We start from the raw sequence: 23704 nt of genomic DNA on the forward strand, positions 1-23704 counted from the left end.
TTGATGATATCTCTTATTTTCTGGGCATTTCAGTTCATTCTCATTCACAAGGATACTTTCTCTCTCAGCAGAAGTATGCTAGTGGCTTACTTCAAAAAGCTGGTATGACAGAGTGTAAGCCTTGTTCTACTCTTTTGGCTATTCACCCATCTGTCTCTCCTTCAAATGATTTGTCTTATTCTAACCCTTGCTTTTATAGAAGTTTAGTAGGGGCTCTCTAATATTTGACCATTGCTAGGCCTGATTTGGCTTTAGCTGTTAATCAAGCCTGTCAACATATGCAAGCTCCTACCCTTGCTCACTTTGCCATGGTTAAAAGGCTCCTCAGATATTTTGTTAACAAACTCTAACCATCTTATATAAAGCTGTGTAAACCCAAGTTAATTGGTTCATTGAGAATTCATTTCAGATTTTCTTACTTATTATTTTTTTTATATGTAAAAATTAAAATATAAAAAGTTTCTTATAAGATTTGAACCGAAATTAATAAACTCTAGCTAACTTAACTAAACTAATTGTTGTTAATATATTTATTAATATAAAATATTTATCATATTGTTATATAAATTTTCTAGGACCATAAAACCACACCAAACCAAACCAAACTAGTTTCTATGGTTAGGTTCTAGTTTGGTTCCACAAGTTTAACAATGTGGTTACAGCTCCAATCTTTCTGAAACTGTAGAAACTGGTTCCGTTCCAAGCTTACTCTAAAACCCGATCAATCTGATCTGTGTACACCCCTTGATACAAAGACTAGGGGGGTAGGGAGTGATAAGCAACTACCTTATTGATGCCATGGGTTTGGTATTCAAGCTTGTACCACACCTATGCACGACATTGTTAGCTGTGCAAAATGACACATAGATTAGACTTCATTCCTAAAAGAGAATTGTTTTTAAGCCTATCTATACTAATTTGAAACCGTAGAAACCGGTTCCGTTCCAAGCTTACTCTAAAACCCGATCAATTTGATCTGTGTACACCCCTTGATACAAAGACTAGGGGGGTAGAGAGTGATTAGTGACTACCTCATTGATGCCATGGGTTTGGTATTCAAGCTTGTACCACACCTATGCACGACATTGTTAGCTGTGCAAAATGACACATAGATTAGTCTTCATTCCTAAAAGAGAATTGTTCTTAAGCCTATCTATACTAATTTGAGCAATTGTTGGGACTAATATCATAAACATTAAAACCGTACTATGAGCGTCTGTTCAAACAGTAAAACCCCATCCTAAATCTTGTTGTTTATGTCTTAGTAAGTATTCAAATAAATAATTTATCTACTTTTAAATCATGGGTGGGGTTTCAGGAATATACCCAAAAGGAGTTGCCAGCAATTCTTTGTTTTATTCTTACAAAATGAACTCATGATGATCGAATTTAAATTCACACTTTTAATCTTTCAGTACATATCATCATTTTATGCTCGAACTTAACAGTTTTAAGGTTATTTCTCACAAATGCATTCACTTCTCAAATTGAGATGCTCTTTGGAACTCCCTTTCCTGTCACTCCAGGTTCAGAAAATGGCTTCAAAAGCTCATAAGGAACCACACCAGCTCCACATCTATTCTTCAAGTTCTTATCAACATTCCTACCATCAATGACTCCTTCTAGCTCCGTCAATTTCCCATTAAACCGTTCAAATGCCGCCTTTATAATTGGATTTTCTATCCATGATGCCTCCATGTCCTTACCGAGATACTCTTCATCCGGTGAATGATTAGATAGCACATCCAAAACAGCCATGACTTTTGTAGCTTGAATTTGAGAAGGAAAGCACATCAAGAGTGCAACTTCGGGCTTGTTGATGAAACACTTCCACTCTTCATCAGTTGGATCTTCAGTAGGCATTTTGGTTCGAGCAATGGTGGGCCGATTGGGGAAATAACCTGCATACATATATTGCCCGAAGTTGACAGCTGAATGGTGACCGGATGTTACCCAGATCATAGTTGTGAGAATTCCGATTAGATCTTGTGGGGTTTTCAGCACTGGCCACCATGGTTCGTCTTTCTTATCACCATGACCTACCGTTCGGATTTCTGTCCACCATGCTTGAAGCTCTTTGTCAGACTGTATAAAGCTTGCATCTTGGTAATAGTGTTTCACATAGTCTGTAACCCATTGCTTTATGGCATCCCAAACTAGCAGACCATCATTCGCGAAAGGGTAGTCCTCGATGGTTAGCCTTAGGCCATGTGGAGCTGTTTGATCCTCCACAGCCATTCCCCTAATAATTAATCAAATTGAAGAAGTTAGCAAAAGATAATGACACTAATTAGCCCCTTCCCTAACCCAAGATAGAAAGACCATCACTTGACATGATTTTAAATAATTGTATTAGGGACAAATTTTAGTATCAACTACAGTATAAGGGTATTAGGAGTATATTGAGTGATACTTCTTGAGAATTGGGTAATGCAATCGTCAAATTTTTAATCATCAATCGCGAAAAAGAGTTGTACAACAGCCAAACTGACTGTATCAATTGTGAACTGACTGTATTGATTGTGAATCAGGTCATGAGGTAACAATAGATCGGTACATGTTGGTAACCGACTGAAATGTATGCGATTTGTATTCCGATTGATTTACCAGGGTATGTAGTACATACCAGGCAATACAGGATATTAAAACCATGGTTGATGGTTGGTACATTTTGAGTTTAAAAATAAATAAATAAATATTATATATTATGGATTATTGATTCACATCAATTATCCTAAAGTAACTTGCTTTGCTAGAGCATGCCTGGTAAGTAAGTTACCTGCTAATTAAGTCAGCTGGTAGTGCTTGGAGATCGAAACGCCACAGTTGATCGTAGGCAACAGAGCTCAGCTCGATAGAGTACTTGCCGGGTGAGAAGCAAGTCTCAATGATTCCACCGGCATTAATTAGGGCTTCTCGAGCCAAAGCATTGATCTCCATTGTGTATCGAAAATGAGGGTGCAATAGTCTGTAAATCGGGTGCATTGCACTAAGTTGCCTGTTGCTCGCAATTATGTAAGGCTCTGTCACGCAGTGAGTTGTTAGCCTGCATGTACAAATTAAGTCGATAAAGGAAAGGAGAGGAAAGGAAAAGAAAAGAAATTCATATATAGTTGTTCTAATTTGAGAGAGCTTCGAGCAATAAGTCATCATGGCTTGTATACATACCAGTGACTGACTAACTGGTGATAACCAGAGTCATGAGCAAGGGCATGAGCCTTGGCAAGCCTCCAAAGCCAGCAGCCAGTAGCATCCCAGGTAGGTGTGAACACTTGCTTCCACTGAGGCTTGCCATCTACTGGTGGCCGAGTCAGCTCTATGGCTAAAGGCCTCAAGGTGCCATCAGGTGTTAAGAAGAAGATCGTCCTCGACCCATACAGTGTTGTCCCTTTGCTCTCTCTTACTTTGTTCACATAAGGTAATAACAAGTCATGGTAATCCAACATAAATAGCTTCTTTTTTTGCAAGGCCTGCATTGCATATTTGCACCAAATTTCACATCTCAATCTCAATCTCAATCTCTGCATGCAAAGGCTTAGGCATAGACAAATAAAAATACCACATTGAACTTTCAATAATTATATATTGCATTACCACTTCAAGGGTCATGAACCCTCTGATCTCTCGCTCAATCAGCTCTTTGGTGATCGCCGATTCTGGTGGACCATATATCTTTGGGTCAAGTTTACTCTTCAATGGCCATTCCTGCATTCAGATGATCATATCGTTTTGACATTCCCTTTGTTTATTTTTTTTTTATTGTTGTTTAGTTATTTATTTATTTTGTGTGTGTCAAAAGACTATAAAATGACATAACAAAATCTATTAATATAAGACTTGAGAAGAAAAATTATTTAGTGGTCTTGGGGCAAATACACATTGTATCCTAATTTGTTTTACTAGATTAAAATAAAAGGAAATTGCTTGACAATGGGGTAAATAAAAAAAAAAAAAGGATAAAAAAATCTAGTATCTAGTGATATCATGTCATTGACAGTTGGTATCACTAATCAACAATAAGTCGACACAAAGGATAAATTCTCTTTCTAAGAAAATTGTGTATAATTATGTAATATTGTTTATATTTCTAAACATTTTCTATTACCTCTTTTAAACCGTCGGTGTTTCTTGCTAAATTTGCAGACAAAACCAACCAAAAATATTGAATGTTACCAAACTATAAGGTATATGCTCTTTTGAGTCGAAGTTACTATCACACATTAAAATAGGAATGTGTTTCTTCGGAGCATACCTTGAGCAATTGTATGCTGTATGGGTTGAGACCCGCAAGAGTCTGCCTCGAGAACTCCTCATCCCTAAACCAAGAAAATTTGTCTCCTACAGTTTGCAACAACAAAAGTAGACACTCATCGTCATGTAATCAGAAAGAAAAAGAGAGATAATGATGATAGTTGATGATTGTTGTTTGTTATATACGGCATACTTTCAAACAATGCAGGGGTCTCAAACCGCAAAAGACCTTCTTCAGCATCAGTGACAAACTTGACAAGCCTGGGAAGGAGATCCTTCAAGAATCCATTTTTGGAAAGAGGAGGAAGGTTAACACCTTCATTGAACAAGGAATCAATGGCAGTGAAGTAGGGAAAGCCAAGTTCAGTGTCAACAATTGCAGTCTCAAGAGATGGTACAAGTGCATGCAACACTGAGTATACGGCCTTGGCTGAAAATGTTAGCTCCTTCACATCTGAGAACGCCTCATCCCTTGGCACGTATACGCTACTGCTCCTCGACTCTGACATTGGATCTATAAATTATCAATCTTCACATCATTAGCCATACAACTAAATAGGGCCGGCCTCAGATTCTTGGCGCCCAAGGCGAAATTTTAAAATTGGGGCCTTCATGTATTAAAATATATATATATATATTCAAAATTTATTTTGAAGGTATATAATATAAATTCAAAATTAGTGTAATGAGATTCGAGTCCTACTTAGATAAATGTGATCCGTAAATATATTTTTTTGAGTTAATTTTTAAGAAAATATAGTATTATTGTATACAAATTTATAAAATAAAATAGAAATTGTGGGTAAAATGATAAGTTCCTATAATTTTTATTATTATTATTATTATTTTATACTAGTACTCACAGGTCATGTTTGATTCACAATACTAATAGTGAGGTATTAATAATCCTATCAAATTAGTGTGGTATTAACTATCCCACCCCTACCCCATTACTAATAATCCTACAAATTTGTTGGATTAATTATCCATTGGATTAATAGTCCTAAACTAAAATGTCAAAACAAACATAGGATGATTGGGCCCACGGATTAATAATCCTAATCCCATGCTTTAATCCTTCCAATCAAACATGCCAACAAAGAATATGCATATATGATCACTAAAATTATTTATTAAAATTTACTTACACAGATTAAGATATGAAGAAAATTATTACAAACTAAAAAATATAAAAATTTGGTCTTGTTCCTTAATAATTTAGCAAATTCAAATTACAATTAGAAAAAAAAATCATCTATTCTATTAAAAAGGAGAAGAAAAAAAAAATATCACACAAAATCTAAAATTATAATACCAAATAAAAATTAAACAATTATAATAAAATATGAAATTAAATATTACTTTTTTGGCATTTTTAAGAATGAAATTACTAAATATGTTTACGTATAATTTGTAAGGACTTCTAATTTGGATTGTGAAAGTTCAATTAGTTAGTTGAAGGCCCTTAAACTTTGACCAAATTTGAAGACTCAAGGTGGCACCTTGCTCGCCTTGCTCGCCTCAAGGTGGCCGCAACTAAATAAATATGCTATATATTTTATATTTGTCTACCAACTTTCCTTTAGTTAGGTCTCGTTTGGAGATATGTTTTTTTAGTTATTTTAAGTTTTTTGACTAAAATATGATGTAAAAATTAGTTTTTTTGAGATGACTTTTTGATTTTTTACAAAAAGATCTTTAAAAAGTAAAGAGAAATAGAATCTTTGACTTTTTGGTATAGGTTGTTAGCTTTTTGATTTTTTTAGTGACATTTTGACCTTTTAGCTAAAATCACCACTTGCCAAACGAGATCTTATGCTTATTTTGGCAATTTAGAAAAAGGTTAATGTGATGTTTTGGAAAGTTGGTAAAAAGTTGATTTTTTTTTTTTTTTGCTTAAAAAAAACTAACTTTTTGGTGGTTTTTTTTGTGACTTTTGTGTAAAAAAATTAAAAAGCCAAAAAACTAGTTTTTTAACTTTTTTAGCATGTTCCCAAATTGCTGGAATGTATTAACTTATTGGCTTATTTGAGTCACATCACCTCTCTATTTTTTTTTTACAATTTTTTTTTAAATAATTATAATAATAATAAATTAACTTCTTTTTTCTTTTTCTTTTTTTCCTTCCTAATCGTCAAAGTAGGGCTCAATTATGTAAGTTTCCTAGTACATACTTTATTGATGACCTGGTCCTCATTCTCCTCTAGGATGGAGATTTTCTCCAAAACTAATCCCAACTAGAAGGGCCTCATATGGCCTTCCATGAAACTCACGTTAATGATCCAAATCCTTTAGTTATTTTCGTTTCTAGTGAATTGAAAATATATATATATATATATGTATTTGAAGCTAACTTTAGACTTTTATATTATATTCCATTAGGCAAACCAACAGAGAAAGAATTTGGAAAAAAGTTATAAATAAATAAATAAATAAAAATCTAAAGTGTGAAGTTTTTTTTTTTGTTTTTTTTAGTCTTTAGTAAAAAAAATTAGATTCTTTCAAAGTTTTGAAGATAGACCTGTCTTAGAGCGTGGTCGACCAGTTCTGCAACGTCTTGGATAAGGATGTTGTTTACCACCAAGTACAGGACGTTTCGAGGTAGGACTACTGTCTGGATCACCAATATCGTTATAAACATCATAATCGTATATCCTCTCATATGTCTTCCGCTCTCCTTGGCCATTCCCCCTTAGATTTTCTAAATCTTCCTCTCGTAGCCTCTTCAACCCATCTGGTGTTTGAGATAGCAAGTATGACTGCTATCAAAAAAAAAAAAAAAACAGAATAAATGAAACAAAATAAAACTAAACTGGTATTGATGCTATATATATATATATATATATATATATCTCCAAGTTTAACATTTTTAATTTTCCATTAATTTTTTCATTTTCATTTTTAACTTTGTATTCCTTTAATTTTTATTAGTTTTTGTTGATGAAGTTGGACTGAGCCTATGACGACAGTATTTTTATTAATTCTCACTTAAACTAGGTACCCAGAACTTTACTATGAAATCTCCACGCGATGTACGGCTGAAATTGAATTACCAATGTCTATGCCTGTTTTAGAAACCCACAAAAATAAATTGAAAAGTTGTTCAAATTTTGTAATCAAATAGTGAGAATGTTTGTTACTGTTTAAATGACTTGTTTATAGTTTATTTTTATTTGAGATTGTCAAATTATTTAGTGCAACTTCTACAACTTATTAGACAGAAGAAATTGAATAAGCTAACAAAAATTAATTAAGTAGAAATTAAGGGATGAATATTTTTAGTTTCTACTTTTTAATTATCAACTTTTAGCTAGTAACAAACTTACACTGTGACCATACACTAACAGCATTAAATATACACCTTTGATTACGAACTCGGAGTATTTTTGATTTAGTATTATATGAACTTTTAGACTTTCTGATTAGATAAATCTAAACTACATTTTTTAAAGTAAATTTTTAATAATATTTTTAAATTTGTAAATTGTGATTAATTCTAACATTGGACACACAGTGGTACCAATTGTGGTAACAACAATGCTAGAGGGCCACAATTTTTATGGCCACAATGGCTCAAAACTGTCAAAACGACGTCGTTTTAGGTGCAAAACATGCCAAAACGATATTATTTTGACAGTTTTAAGCCATTGTAGCCACAAAAATTGTGCCTCAAACATTTTTCTTGTGGTAATGTGTTGAAAGCTACAACACTATGGGGGTCATTGTGGGTCTGGTGACCAGCTATTGATTTTTAATTACAAAATTGCAACTGTCACATCAATGTGTGAATTTTTCGGGATAATATTTTTAACATTACATTTTTCAAATTTTTTTTTGATATATATTATACATATTAATGTTTTACACTGTTTTTGCAATGATATTTTTTTGTGATAATTCAGTAGTCTAAATCGAAATTTAATGCAAAAGAACGTATATTTTAAAATATATATAAGAAAAAAAAAAGTTATTTTATTTTAATTTTAAACTTGAAGTGATGGTTTATATCTTTGGCTAATGTGTCTAATTGTAAGAAAAGTTATATGGTGGTGTTTGGGAACTTGGGTTTGAGATTTTTTTTTGATTTTTTTTTATTAAAAGACAACTTTTTTGTAAAATAAAAAAAAATCACATCTAAACAAAATATCACATCCAACCCGATAAACATTTCACTTTTTTTCTTACAAACATCACATCCAACCACAAAAAAATCTAACTATCTTTCCAAACATTAAAAAAATTTTATCCAATAATATTCTACAACTAAAAAAACCTACATAAAAACCCACTTCCCAAACACCCACGTAATAAAACTATTACATTGAGAAAAAAAAAAAAAAAAATGGACAGAATATCTAAATCCTCAAATAATAATATTGATTACAAATACATCCTTATTTATCAAGCTGACTTACAAATGAGCAATTTTATGAAATATTCAAGATGTTAAACAAATTTGAAATGAAGGTATTTAAGTTTGACGATTTAAAGTCTTTGAACTTGAAAACATAATTTGAACTCCTTTTGAAGATTAACTATACATATATAGTTTCAAATTTAAACTACTCATAGAAAGTAGAAAAATCCACACGTTTTTTTCTTCTTCTTTTCTCCAAACAAAGATATTTATAAATGCAATTCTCAAACTTGTATCAGATAATGAAACTTGAAACTTAAAATCCTCCAACAAATATATCAAATTTTCTTTTATTTTTTTTGTATTTTATCATAATTTTCGAAAATCCCTCAGCAACATACTTAAAAGGACTTTGGATTCCCTGGTGCGAAAAATAACATTTTAAATTGATAAGTTAATTATATATATTTAGGCCTCGTTTGGGATGCTACTTTTTTAGCCAATTAGTCAAAAAGTTACTAAATTAGCCAATTAGCCAATTAGTCATACCAGAAAGTCAACAATTACGACTTCTCTCTACTTTTTGCACAACTTTTCGTAATTAGTCAAAAAGTCATCCCAAACATACAAGTTTTTTTTACTTACTTTTTTGGCCAATTAACTAAAAAGTTACTAAATTAGTCTGTTTCCAAACGAGGCCTTAATGACCGTAACAAGTTCACATGCATGTCAAAAAAAAAAAAAAAAAAAAAAAAAAAAAAAAGTCAAATCGTGTTTATCTTATGCATGTAGTTGTGTGGTATTTATGTGGATAGTGGAGGGAGGCTGACCTTGTTGGTGAAGAAAATTCTCTTGTGAGGACTATCAAATTTGGAAGCAACCCATGAATTGCAAGTGACATCAACAGGGCCACCGGGAGGGAATCCATGAAAGACAATGTTCTTGAGGTACATTTCCTTGTGGTGTTCATTCTCGACCAAGACTGCACCAATCTCACCATAACCTTCTGGAATTACAAAATTGCATTCATACTTCACTTCATCCTTCTCTTGGCTCTTCCGATGTGCATATCCCTTTATAGTTTCCTTCTCTAATCCCGTCTCTGCCATGTATCCAAACAAATAATGTAATTATCACACACTTTTATTATGCAATTTTTAGGTTATTACTTCTAAGACAAAAATGTATATATATATAGAAAAATGCTTTGGACAGTGATGTGATATTTTGGTCTTGATTTATTTTTATTTTATTTTTTTTTGTTCATTACTATGTCATTAGTATTTCATTAGAGTACCAAAATTAGTGATCTGAATCATTACTGAGATATATATTACAAGTACGTGAAAGCACTACTATTAATTAAATGGAGGGGTACATGCTGTGCACCAAGATTTGCTGTATGGCCAAACGGTGCCACTTTGGTGTTCTTCTACATGTTTTTTTTTTTTTTTTCTTTTTTTGGGGGGTGGTCTTGTTTAAATTGACTTTGTTTATTTTTTTTAAAAAAAATGTTGAGAGAGACTCCCGAAATATTATCAATAAATTATTCACAGTGAGGTGATAAATAATTATGTCTTAATTAATTAATTCCTAATCGAATCAACAAGATTATTTTCAATTTGGACCATGATGATGTTTGTGCATCCGTGGAGTCCACCGGGAGTCTTAATTCAATAATGCAAAACTATCCTTAGGTGGGACAAATTATTTGAAGAGGATCATTTAACCGTAATAAGAACACGAAAGATTGAGTATTTTTCATTAATTTTTTAAATCACAACATGTAGATCATACATAAAAAATAAAAATAAAAAAAAATTCTAACCATTCCGATGACCAAAGTAGTCACTTCAGTTTATGACATTTATTTACACAACCAAAAAAAAAAAAAAATGACAAATATTATTTGAAAATTAAACTATTTATTTTTCAGTAGACAAATGTAATAACTATCGTGACTACAGTTATCATATCAATATGATTTTTTTTCATAAATGATCTATGTCTAAAAAAATAATCAGTGTATTTGGTTTGAGCTTTTTAACTTAAGTTTTTTGAAAATTGAATTTTTTGATTTTCGTATTTTTTTTTGTTTTCAGTGAATATTTTTAAAATTTTAAACTTTTTTTTACATTTTTAGATGCACCTTATTCAGATATATCTAAAAAGTAAAAAATTTATGAAAAGTATTTTAAAAAATTAATAAATACATAAAAATACAAAAAAAAAAATGTGTTGAATTCTTGTATTTTTTTTTTAATATTTTTGGTATTTAATGAATTTTTAAAAGATTTTTTTTTACTTTTTAGGTGTATTTATGTTAGGTGTGTCTAAAAAAAAAATTTGTTTAAAATATTAAAAAAATTCAGTAAAAACAAAAAAATACGAAAAATAAGAAAGTAAAATTTTTTGAAAAATGCTTTTAAAAAAATGAAACCAAGCAAGCTATATTGTTCCAACAATAACACGTAATTATTCATATCATTTGAGTTATATTTAGGGGTGAAATTTTATGTAAAACATCAATGTTGTAACCATTTAGGCCAAAAAAAATACTTAAAACCCATAAAATATTACCTTTAAATATATCTTTTAAAAAAACACAATAACATTATTTTCCCCCAATTAATTACTTCACTAAGGGCTCGTTTGAGAACTTAAAAAAAATTCAAAAAGTCAAAAAATTACTAAAAAAATTAAAAAATTATCACTATTTACTAAAAAAAATATAAGAAATTAATATACATAATATTAAAATATAAATCAACTTCATGCCACTCTAGGGGCTTACGTCAAACCAAAGGCAGTGGAAGAAAAAAAAATTACATGTGTATATTCACTCAGTTGAATGGTAAAGTTGGACCAGTGGGGGTCCACCATGGGTCCCATTTTAATAATCCGAACCGTTCAATATGTAAAACTCGTCTAGTGTTATATGCCTATAAAAAATCACGTTTATCGGATATCGTTAACGATATGATCAAATCAGTTTCGTATAAAAAATGAATAGTGTTATAGTTAACAATTGACAAAAAAAACTAACACGATCAGATAGTTATCGATATCCAATCAACATGATATTTTACAAGCATATAGTACTCGACGAGTTCTACACATTGAACGGTTTCGATTAAAAAAAGGGACCTGTGATGGACCCCCATAAACCGAACAACACCGTCCAATTAAAGCCCGAAAAAGAGACAATATTTTCCCCATTTTCTACGCAACGGACTGCACTACCCAACTTGTACGCCTTACTTCACTATCTTCTTCTACACACTTATTTATATAATTTTTAATACATATTTTTTCATAAAAATTTAAAAAATTAACCTAAATATCCATAATTTTTTCTTAATTTTTTAATTCAAAAAAATAAAAAATATACTTATTTAACCCACCCAAACAAATCTCTAATTGAATGATTGATGCTTATTTGTACAGAAAATCAAATGAGTGGGGATGCAGGATCCACAAGTGGAGTAAAGGTATCATTATTGTTCTTCCAACTAGGCAACAAAAGTCTGATTTGATATGATGTGAAAAGCTGATAAGGTTAAGAGAAATAACTGCACAATGGTGTAGTAAAAAAAATTATAAATTAATGAAAACATTTATATATTTTAATAATTAAAATATATTATATTTTTATGATTTTATTTTATTTGTTTGTTTGTTTTTTTTTTCTTTCTTTCTGCACCAGGGTGCGGTTATTTCTCCCATAAAGATATACCTACCCATAACTTTTTACATTGTTAGTTTAAAATTTTTAAATTAATTTATAAATATGTTTGGTGTATGACTCTTCATAATCTAATAAATAAATAAATAAAATTCTACGTGGTTGATTAAATAAACTGTTGTATAATTTATTTATTTTTAGACAAATATCCAGTATGTCCTAAAAAATTATAATTAAGGCAAAAAAGATGAAGGTTCATTTGTCCAAACATATAATAAGCTTAAAAAGTTACCGATTGTAACATAAGAAAATCAAAGTTACAAATTATATCATAACAAAATTTCTTCCCTTTTTCATTTTTATTTTTTATTTTATATTTTTTTTGGCTTGAATAAGCTGAAAAGGAACAATAAGCTATAATATAAAATGGTTACGTAAAAAACTCAGGGTCCATTTGGGAAGGGCTTTTTCGGATTTTTTTTGACTATTTTAGCCACAAAAGATAAAATAGGCTATTTTAGTCACAAAAAACAAAACATTACATCTAACCCATAATCATTACATTTTTTTCTCACAAAAAAAAATTAAAAAAGTTAAAAAGTCAAAAAACCAACCTACTTCCCAAACGGAGGCTCAATATGGCTAAGATTCATTTTACACAAATTGATTACACAAATAAATTTTAGTTTACACATTATTTTGTAAATCTTTTATATTTCAACTCTACATTGATAATATTTTTGATGACGCGCATTGATTTGTTTTATTTTTTTTAAGGAACATTACAATAGTAATTCTTATATTTTGATTTTCTATTATTTCTTATAATTTTAATTGTCTTAATTTTTACGTGATTTTATGATTGTCTTAATTTAATTCAATTAACTACAATTGTTAATATTTTTTTATGAAAAATACACGCATAAACAACATATATCATGTTCTTATAGAAAAAAATTAAAAATTTACTTAACTCTTTTAGTTAATTTCAATCAACGCAGTGATCATTTTCCACAAAACATCTTAATAGGCGTTATTAATTAGACCAAATTAATATAATTCTAAATTTAAGAGTCAAAATTAAATCGTTTGAAATTACGAGTACCAAAATTATACAAGCAAAAAAATACAAGGACTATTGATTTAATTTGCCTTTTTTTTTTTTTTTATAACACATCACATGTTGTGGCCTCATCTAGTTTAGCAAATATAATAAAGTTACTACAAAGACAATTTTGCATGAATTGATTAGAATATCATTCAAAAATTACTACAAATGAATTTTTTTTCCTTTTTTCTTTTTTTTTCATAAGGAGATGAATAGATGAGAAAGAAAGCTCACATCAAAACATCATATTCACTCATCCTCTAACCTAATAATAAAGACTTCACATGACATTTGTTTTAATATTCTTGTAACACCCCACAAGTTATTATCAAGTTTGAGTGGGAGTACTCGTAGAATAACATTAACTTGCTCGTTAATGTAAATTTTTTGAATTAGTAAGAAATATCAGGTATGTTTGGTTTGTATTTTAATATAAAATTTATAAAAAAAAAAAAATAGGGAGAGAGTTTAAAAAAAATTTAATTTATTTGGTTGTATATTTTGAAAATAGTTTTGGAGTTTGAGAGTTTGTGATAATTTAATATTTTGTTGTAATTGAGTAAATATGTGAGAGAAAAAAAGTGATTGAGAACGAGAGATGAGAGAGAAAAAATGATTGATTGATGTGTAGGAGAAATAAAGTAGTTTTAAAAATGTTTCAAAAAATTTGAATCAAACAAAATTTTAAAAAGTTTCTCAAAAATTACATCTTGAAATACAAACCAAACAAGCCTATCATTTGAAGTGCTTCAACAAAAAAATGTAATGGAGTTAGATACCATATCCAAAAGACCATTTTTACCATTGGATTTAGATAAAATAATAATAATAATAATAATAATAATAATAATAATTGTTTGATAATAATTAAAACTAAGATTATTTTCAATTTTTTTTTTTAATTAATGAAAAGATAAGCTTGTATTGATAGAACAATGGAAAAAGACCTCATAATTCGAACAACCATACAAGCGAAAGGTTTAGCCAAAAACTCTCCCAGCCAAGGCTATTGTCAAAATTTGTCTCTACTTATTGAGGGCGTGTCTTGGTTGGTTTTTCAGTGTATTTTTTGTGTTGTTTTTCTTTTCGTCTTTAGTAAAAACATACTTAAAAATAAAAAAATTCAAAAAATAATAAAACAAACTTTATGCTTTTGGATTCTCCACAAAATGAACCAAAAAAGTAAAAATACAAAATATAAAAAGTTTACTAAAAACAAAATTTACTAAAATAAATTGGTTTTTAAGGCTTTTTTTTTTTTTTGTCTTTTTCAAATTTTAAATTTATTTTTTAAATCCTTCTACACTAAACAGACTTTAAAATTTTAAAAATTTAACATATTGTTTTTTTTTTTTTTAAAAAAAATCATTACAAATAAGAAAATGGGAAAAAAAAATGTGACATTTTAAAAACCTAATTCCAAACTCATCTTCAAACTGACTTTACTTCCATACATCAAATTTTTTAAAAAATTATGTCAATAACCATCAATTGAAAAATAGAAAATCAGTTGATAATGTAAAAATAATTTAACTATCTTTTGTGGTGCAATTCTGACACAATATAGACTCACGAAAAATGCTTCATACCACTAATTTAGCACCACTAATGCACCACTAATGATGTAGCATCGTGTGAACCCCACCACTGATGTGATAGTTTGGACTTTGTTTTATTTTATTTTATTTTATTTTTACATTGCCACCTCATTAGTGATGTTTTTAGAGCTTTAAATTTAGTGTTCTAAATCACTACTCATAGACATACACTATGCACAAAAGTGATTTGCTCACATTTCAAAAAAAAAAAAAAAAAGTGACTGGCTCTATACATACAGAAACAGAACCGCTACAGACCCCCAGTGGGGGTCGCACCCCAGTGAGGTGGCGTGCCCCCACTGGCCGAAACTCAAAAAAAAAAAAAAAAAAAAAAATTTTTTTTTTACCCAATCACCATCTGCTACCTCACTGGGGGTCGACCCCTAGTTGGGGTCCGAAGCATTAATCCATACAGAAAACTTATACTATCATGAAAGTGGAAAATATTTTTTTATTGTACCATTAAAATGTAATTTCCCCACCACTAATTTTGTACCATAATCGGATCCATAGATCATGGGAAAATTGTAAATCAACGGAAAGACCAAAAACAAATTGCAAATCAGAAGAAAAACTTATTATAATAATTAAAGTGATAAATTTTTTTATATTTTTGCAATTTATTTTTGATTTTTCTACTGATTTGCAATTTTTCCACATATCAATGGTAAGTTGCTTTCTATAAAAGGACAGAGGGCCTTCTTTTGGAGCAAGGATCCCTCCACGCATCATTTCTTGCATCATTTCTTATTTGTAGGGTCATTGGTCCACTTTTAAGTCCAATTTTGATAATCTGAACCGTTCATATTTTAAGATTTGTTCAATATATTATACCTGTAAAAAATCAAGTTGATCGGATATAAAAAAGCATGTGTTCGGAAAAATCGAACTAAAAACTATTTTTAAAAAAAATTTAATAAATAGTTTTCCAAACACATACTTTCTAATATTCGATCAATTTGATTTTTTACAGGTATGATATACTGAATAAGGCTAAGTTTGGGAAGATCCAAAAAAGTTAAAAAGTCAAAAAGTTATTCAAAAAGCTAAAAAGTTAACACTATTCACCAAAAGTCAACAATTACGGCTGCACAACTCCCAATTCAAATTTTTCCCTACAAATCAATTTTTACAATTTTTTATTACACATTTTTCAATAAAAAGTCAAAAAGTTAACCCAAACATCCATATTTTCAATCTCAATTTTTTAGTCCAAAAAGACAAAAAGTGCACTTTTTTAGTCTTCCCAAACTTGGCCTAAATCTTAAAACACGAACGGTACGAATTATCAAAATTAGACCTAAAAATAAACCCAATAACCCTTCAAATAAAAAATATAAAAAAAAAATACAAGGAGGAGATCTTAACTCCTTTTGAATAGACCTAAACATATTAGGGGTGCAACTCGGGCAGGCTCAACCCGAGCAACCCGAGCCCAGCCCGAGTTTTTTTAGGGCTTGGGCAACTATATGTTGTAATCTGGACGGGCTTGGGCAGATTTTTGATGCCCGAATTGCAATTCGGGCCGGTCTTGGGCAGAACCAATGGCCAACCCGAGCAACCCGAACCCGAATTCAATTTAATATATTATATAATATATAATATATATATAATTTAATAAATTATGTAATATATATATATTAAGTAAAAAAGTTAGTCTTAATTTTTATTTATTTTTTTTTTTGGTTAGTCTTCTATTAAGTAAAAGAGTTACTCTTAATTTTATTTTTTATTTTTTTTTTGGTTAGTTTTCTACCATTAGATTAGCATCTTTTATGTCTACCCTTAGATCTACCTACAGGTTTCTGAACTCGGGCAATTCGGACAACCCGAGTTCAAAATACAAAGCTTGGGCCGAGCTTGGGCAACAATGTTCGGGTTCATGGTCGGGCTTGGGCGGGCTTGGGCAGTGCCAAATACAATTCGGGTCGGGCTTGGGCAGACCCCCAACCCGATCGAACCCGCCCGAGTTACACCCCTAAAACATATGAAAATCTAAAGGAGAAACGATAACTTAGAATACTAAGGGAATCATTGTCTCTGGCCCAGTCTTCCTACCCCATAAATTAACTTATGAGACAACAACCGACATCTGCACTAAGATGTCCTTTTCTCTTTTTTCTTTTATTTTTTTTTCTGAAAACCAAAAAAAAAAGAAAAATACTTGGGAGCACTAATTAGTGCTCCCACTAATTAGGTGACAGTGGGTCTCGCGATTAATGATGTGATGTTTTGGTCTTGGAGTTGTATTTTTTTTTTTTACTTTTTTAATGCATTAGTGCTATTAGTGACGATATTTTTAATGAGATGAATCATTGTTAAAAAAAAATACACTCAAGATATGACAACTTAGGATACGACAACCGAAATGTGCTAAAAATGTACTATAAATTAACTTTTAACTTCAACTATCTTCAATTACTTTGCCTTTATTTAAAGAGCGGGTTAACTTTTTAATATTTTCACTATTTTAATCTAAATTAAAACGTTTTATATAAAATTTAGATGTAATATTTAATTTTATTAATTTTTTAATTTATTTTATTTTTTTATGATTAAAATAATCTAAAATCACATGTCAAACATAGCCCTTCAATTGATGCTTGTAAAAATATTTTAAAATAAACAAAACAAAACAAACGATTTTAAATTATTTATTTATTTATTTTTTATTTATGTTAAAGGCAAAGTCACATGTCATTGTCAATGGAATTTTCAAAAATTAATTACTTATTCGTAAAAATCATGGTTTTGAAAATCAAATCATACAAACCGAAAATCAGACCATCCCAACACATATTTCTTTGAAATCATTCAATTAGGTGGTTTAGTCGTCAATTTGTCCAAACTGAAGACGGTCAGTAACAACCGGCCAGTAATTCTCATTGCTCAAAAGATGAGTTAAGTGAAGGAACTGAACATGCAATCACAAACTCATGTGACACCCGAGCAATCACTAATGCTACCCAATGATCTTCTTAGTTTAATTCCAAGTACACACTTCTATATTTTATAAAGTTAGTTTTTTTCCATAAATCAATATATAAAATAAATTGAAATATTAATTTTTTTTTGTAAATGTTTATTACTTATTAATTTGTAATTTTAATACTTATATTTTTATATTTATGTATCATTTTTTATATTTATGATGTAATAATGACGTCATGATTCGATCCAATTTGATTTTGACTGTTAAATTAGTGACTCATTAACTAGATTTCCTCTTCAATTTGCTTACTAGTCCAATTTTTAAAACATTGATAAAAAAAACGTTTATAAGCTTTCATTTTAATGTTTGTAAAATTTACTAATCATTTAAAAATATTTTTCCTAATATTTTCCCAAATGTTAATGACCGCTGTTTCTGTTAGACTTTCTTATTCACCTGACCTAAATACATCAGAATAAGTTAGAAATGTTTTAATTAAATATATAAAATATTTGATATGAATAATAAAAGGTTTTATTCCCCCTAATATATATATATATATATATGTAATCGATGCCTTTATACTACATCACATAGAGGCTTCGTTTGCATGCCAAAAAATTTAACTTTTTGGTTATTTTAATTAAAAAAAATAAAATAAATTAAAAAATTAATAAGATAAAATATCACATCTAAATCATAATTATTTTATTTTTTCTTTCACAAAAAATCAAAAAACATATCTCAAACGAGACTTTTTAATCCTAAATTAAAAAAATAAAAAAAACTAAAAAGTCAACACACACCCCCAAATAAACCCAAAGGTTTTAAGGACTAATTTTTTTTGATTTCCAAAAATAAACATATTGGGGTGTTTTGGAAAGTTGGTAAAAAGCTGACTTTTGACTTTTTACCAAGTTTTTTGACTTTTTTGAAAGTGATTTGAAAAATTGGTAAAAAGTTAACTTTTTTACTTTTTGATTTAATATTTTTTAAAAGTGTCACATCACTCTAAAATAACCAAAATATTCTTACTTTTTGCATGTCAACATTTTTTTGAATTAATTAATTATAATGTTCTATAAGGTAGTTTGGTAAATTTGTAAGTAACTTTTTGGGCAAATTACATATACACCCCTCCAGGTTTGGTTAAATTACAGATACCCCCTGAGGTTTCGGAAATTACATCCCGCCCCCTGAGGTTTGTATTTTCATAACAATTTACCCCCTGAGGTTTATATTTCATAACAAATTACCCCCTAATTTCTTATGCAAATATAGCATTCAGGGGGGAATTCGTAATTTCTCAAACCTCAGGGGGTATCTGTAATTTTGTCAAACCTGGAGGGGTGTATATGTAATTTGCCCTAACTTTTTTGGGTCTTCCCAAATGAATATAGTGGCGTTTTTGCGATGGTGGCGTTTTGGGAAAATTGCTCAAAATGTAGCGTTTTGGGGAAGTTGCCAAAACGGCACATTGTTGCGAAACAAATGGAGACTACTTTTTCTTAGGGCGAGAGTTCTCGTTAAAAAGTCATCTTAAAAAATAAAAAAAAGTACTCTGTGTCACAAAATTTTTAAAATGTCCCTACTAAGGCCAAGTTTGACAATTCAAAAATAATTCATCTTTTTATTTTTTTTTCATCACATTGCCTCTCTATTTTTCTGCACATCTTTTCATAAAAAGATAAAAAGTACACTTATTTAAGTCATCTCAAACAATGCCTAAATGTAATTTTAGCAAAGAAATTAATTTCGTGTCAAAAAAATTTACGTTTTCTAACAAGAATTTCGATTCCAAAAAAATAGTAATTTATCAGGGAACTAAATTATTTTAGGGCAAATTACATATACACCCCTCGAGGTTTGGCTAAATTACAGATACCCCCTGAGGTTTCGGAAATTACATCCCGCCCCCTGAGGTTTGTATTTTCATAACAATTTGCCCCCTGAGGTTTATATTTCATAACAAATTACCCCCTAATTTCTTATGCAAATATAGCATTCAGGGGGGAATTCGTAATTTCTCAAACCTCAGGGGGCATCTGTAATTTAGCCAAACCTCGAGGGGTGTATATGTAATTTGCCCATTATTTTATCCTTAATTTTTTATCTCAAAAAATTTAATATTATCTTCATTTGGGATGTAGATTGACTTTTTAATTTTTTAGACATCTTTTGGCCAGTGGTTTTTTTAGTTAAAAAATAAAAAAATCACTAAAAAAATAAAAAAATCAACAACTTATATCAAAAAAATCAAAGATTCTTTTTTCTCTCTACTTTTTGCACATCTTTTCGTAAAAAGTTAAAAAATCATCCCAAACATGCTAATTTTTTTTACATCACATTTTAGTCAAAAAATCAAAAAGTTACTAAAAAAAATGTTCCCAACCAAGGCAGTATGGGGCAAAAAAATTCATTTAAGATGGATTTTTAAATTTTTTTTTGACTTTTATAAGAAAAAAATAAAATAATTATGATTTAATTGTAATATTTTTTAACCTAAATTTAAAAAACTTATTTTATCATTTTATAACTATTTTAGCCTGCTCAACCCCAACCTACCTGCCAAATCAGTGCATTGTAGTGTTTAAGATGGCCCTTCAAAATTTATAATTAACACATAGCATAGATACTCCAACCAGAGAGACTTTTAAAATATACAAAAGCGTCTTATTTCTACCAACTATTTCAAAACTTTTAGAAAAACATGTACTCCCTCCGTCCCAAAATATTAGTCCCTTATTTCATTTTTCATTGTCCCAAAATATTAGTCCCTCTTCAAAAATCAAGTACAAAAATAATGTGAATTTCCTATTTTGCCATTCTTTTAAATTAATAAACAATGTAAAAAGTATAATTATACATTGATATTCCCAAAAAATGTACTATCAAAAGGGTAATTTTGGAAAATTAACTTTTTCCAAATACAATAATTGTACTACCAAAAAAAGTTGGATTCCCCAAAAGGAACCATTATTTTGGGACGGAGGGAATACTAAAAGTTTAGGGGCCATTTGAATGGGAGAAAAAAAGAAAAAAAGTTAACTTTTATCTTTTAAATCATATCACTTCTCACATTTTTACACATAAAAAGAAAAAATAAATAAATAAGTTAAAAAAATTACCTTTTAAAACTTTCCAAATCATCCCTTAATTTGTGAAAACAAAACCCAAAAAATCCCATTTTTTTTCAAACAAAGATATACATCTTCCTAAATTTTGATCTCTAAACCAAATCTGAATTTTTTTTTTTAAAAAAAAATATTAGGCCAAAACATTACATCATATAACCCCCACACAAAAACTTTTAGAAATAAGATCTCGTTTGAGAACAGATTTTTTTTAGTAATTTTTTAACTTTTTGATTAAAATATGATGTAAAAAAATTAATATATTTATGATGACTTTTTGATTTTTTACAAAAAAAATGTACAAAAAATAGAGAGAAAAAACCCTTAACTTTTTAGTATAGATTGTTGACTTTGGCTCTTTTAGTGACTTTTTGATTAAAAAAATTATTTACCAAACGAGGCTTTAAGGGTTCATTTGAGAAGTTGGTTGACTTTTTGATTATTTTAACTTGGGGCTAAAAAATCTCGCTTGGGAAGAATTTTTTTGACTTTTTTTAACTTTTCGTGAGGAAAAAAATAAAATAATTATGAATTAAATGTGTTTTTTTTGTCTCATTGAACTAAAAAATCTATTTTATTTCTTTGTGAGTTTGGCATCTTTCACAAAGTCAAAAAGTCATTATTCTATTTAAGTCACATTATCTCATTTAAGTCACATATTTAAGTCACATCATCTCATTTAAGTCACATCACCCCTCTAACACATCACTTCAAACCCAACCCAAATCCAACCCATATTTTATAAAAAGTCAAAAAATACACTTATTTAATCTTCCCAAACTTAACCTAAAATAGTCTCAACCCCAATCCAACCCATCCTATCTTCCCAAACATAATCACAGAGAACCACCGTCTATCATGATGTGTTTGGTGCAATTTATTGATAGTTAAGGGTTGAGAATCACAAATGTAAAAATTAAAAGGATTTATTTTTTTAATTTTTAGATAATTAATATTTTATTTTTTTTAAGTACATCGGGAAAATAAAATAATTAATATTTTTTTAAAATTTATTTAAGTTATTTGTATTATAAATGGAAATTACACTAAATAATATGACACAGTCTTCCATATTAATATAAGTTATGATCAACTTTTTCAAGTTATAATCAATATAGGCTTTTTTTTTTTTTTTTTGGTGTGGGGGTGGGTGTGTAAATTAGATAAATACTTACTGGGATCAAGCTCAGCACTAACAAGCTCCAACTGGATTGATTTACCAAGCAAATCAGCGATGTCGTCAAGCCCATGGCTCAATCCGAGGTTATACAAGATACCACCAACTGTTAATTTCACACTAACAACAGCCTTAACACTCGTAGTCTGCTCGGTAGCAGTAGTTGCTATGGCTTTAATGGTGCTAGGAACACACCGAACACGACCTTTATCCTTTTGGTTTCGACAAAACCCCGGTTTCAGCCGGAGTAGTGACGACGAAGGGCTGGCCGTTCCGGAGAGGAATGGCTTGTGCCATGGAATTAGGATTTGGACAGTATGAGACTGGTGGGTTTGACTATTCAACATTTTTTTTTTTTTGTGGAGAATATTCTTTTCTTGATCTGGGTTTGGAATAACTTAAATTTGGTGGTGGGGAAGGTAAAAGCAAGCGTGAGTGGCTCTCATAATGTGTTTAGCAGTAGGCTAGATGTTGAATTTGTATGAGGACCAAGATCTGGTTATATAGAGCTGGAGTGGAGGACCATTTTCTTTCATGAGCTCATTTTTCTGGGTAATTTACTGCACGTGGAAAGTATTTCTATATTTCAAAAAATAATCCATATTTAAATAAAGTTATGTTACGGATCTCAAATAAATTATCAAATTTTTTACCAAATCTTTTATGAATAATGCTTGGGACCCCCTTTTGGGGGTCACCCCTCACCCCTTTGCTACGTGGCGGGTGGTGATTGGAGGAGCAGAAAAAAAAAGAAAAAGAAAAAGAAAATGTAACCAATGAGAGAGAGAGGGGGTCAAAGGGGGTGGGGAGAAAAGGGGGATGAATCATTGTTGATCTTTTATATAGGTATGGGACCCGCACACATGTGATTTGTGTGGAGAGGTTTGATAGAAAATTTGATAATTCATTTATGATTCATGATATTTTCCATTTAAATTAGAGTAATGTTAAAAATTCACACTTTCATATTTATAAATTCATTTATAATGATGTGATATGAAAGTTGGACCTACTATCATTAAGGGTTGGTTGGGTGTCCTAAAAAAGTGTACTTTTTGTCTTTTTATGAAAAAAATATGCAGAAAAGTAGAGAGGTGATGTGATGAAAAAAAGATAAAAAGATAAAAAGATGGATTATATAGTCTATGCCAAACCAGCCCTAAGTATATAACAAATTAACAGTTGACATATATCCTAATTTATGAGTATGTTTTGAGAATTTTAAATAAATTATTGATTTCTGAAAAATGAAGAAAAAATTACAAGCGTGACATTTTCAATTTTTTTTTTTTTTTACAGATTTATGAAAAGTTTATGATTTTAATGATTAAAATTTGTATAAATTATATTAATCTGTAATTATTTTTTAAATGTACTATTAATTTATTATTTCCCCAAAAATGAAAATAGTACATCGTCTTTACAAAGTGATTGGGTGATTTTTTTTTTTATTATTATTTTT

General features: G+C 29.7%; 1 protein-coding gene across 2 annotated transcripts; it reads right to left on the reverse strand.

Moving 5' to 3' along the window:
* Window positions 1–1336: 1336 nt before the first annotated feature.
* Window positions 1337–22823, reverse strand: LOC114268609 (linoleate 13S-lipoxygenase 2-1, chloroplastic-like). Of its 2 annotated transcripts, none has more exons than XM_082906721.1 (9): window positions 22241–22823; window positions 9439–9710; window positions 6773–7010; window positions 4445–4765; window positions 4253–4338; window positions 3595–3705; window positions 3169–3470; window positions 2780–3046; window positions 1337–2242 (listed from the first exon to the last, which is right to left on the reverse strand). In XM_082906721.1, the coding sequence occupies exons 1-9, from the start codon at window positions 22587–22589 to the stop codon at window positions 1483–1485; spliced, it is 2706 nt and encodes a 901-aa protein (XP_082762847.1). In that variant the 5' UTR covers window positions 22590–22823; the 3' UTR covers window positions 1337–1482. The 2 variants fall into 2 exon arrangements, with proteins under 2 accessions (XP_082762847.1, XP_082762846.1); XM_082906720.1 differs by having other exon boundaries at window positions 6773–7013; window positions 22241–22718.
* Window positions 22824–23704: the final 881 nt, after the last annotated feature.

The sequence above is a fragment of the Camellia sinensis genome, chromosome 14 (assembly GCF_055761805.1).
Source record: "Camellia sinensis isolate YWXY chromosome 14, ASM5576180v1, whole genome shotgun sequence".
NCBI classification, from domain to species: Eukaryota; Viridiplantae; Streptophyta; class Magnoliopsida; order Ericales; family Theaceae; genus Camellia; species Camellia sinensis.

What these genes read in the sequence shown, in the direction of transcription:
- LOC114268609 (XM_082906720.1), bottom strand. Translation starts at nt 22,589, where the DNA reads ATGTTGAATAGTCAAACCCACCAGTCTCATACTGTCCAAATCCTAATT. An exon ending in TCGACCACGCTCTAAGACAG is followed by an intron (nt 4,766 to 6,772) that starts GTCTATCTTCAA and finishes GATAATTTATAG; the next exon opens with ATCCAATGTCAGAGTCGAGG. An exon ending in GGTTCATGACCCTTGAAGTG is followed by an intron (nt 3,471 to 3,594) that starts GTAATGCAATAT and finishes TATGCAATGCAG; the next exon opens with GCCTTGCAAAAAAAGAAGCT.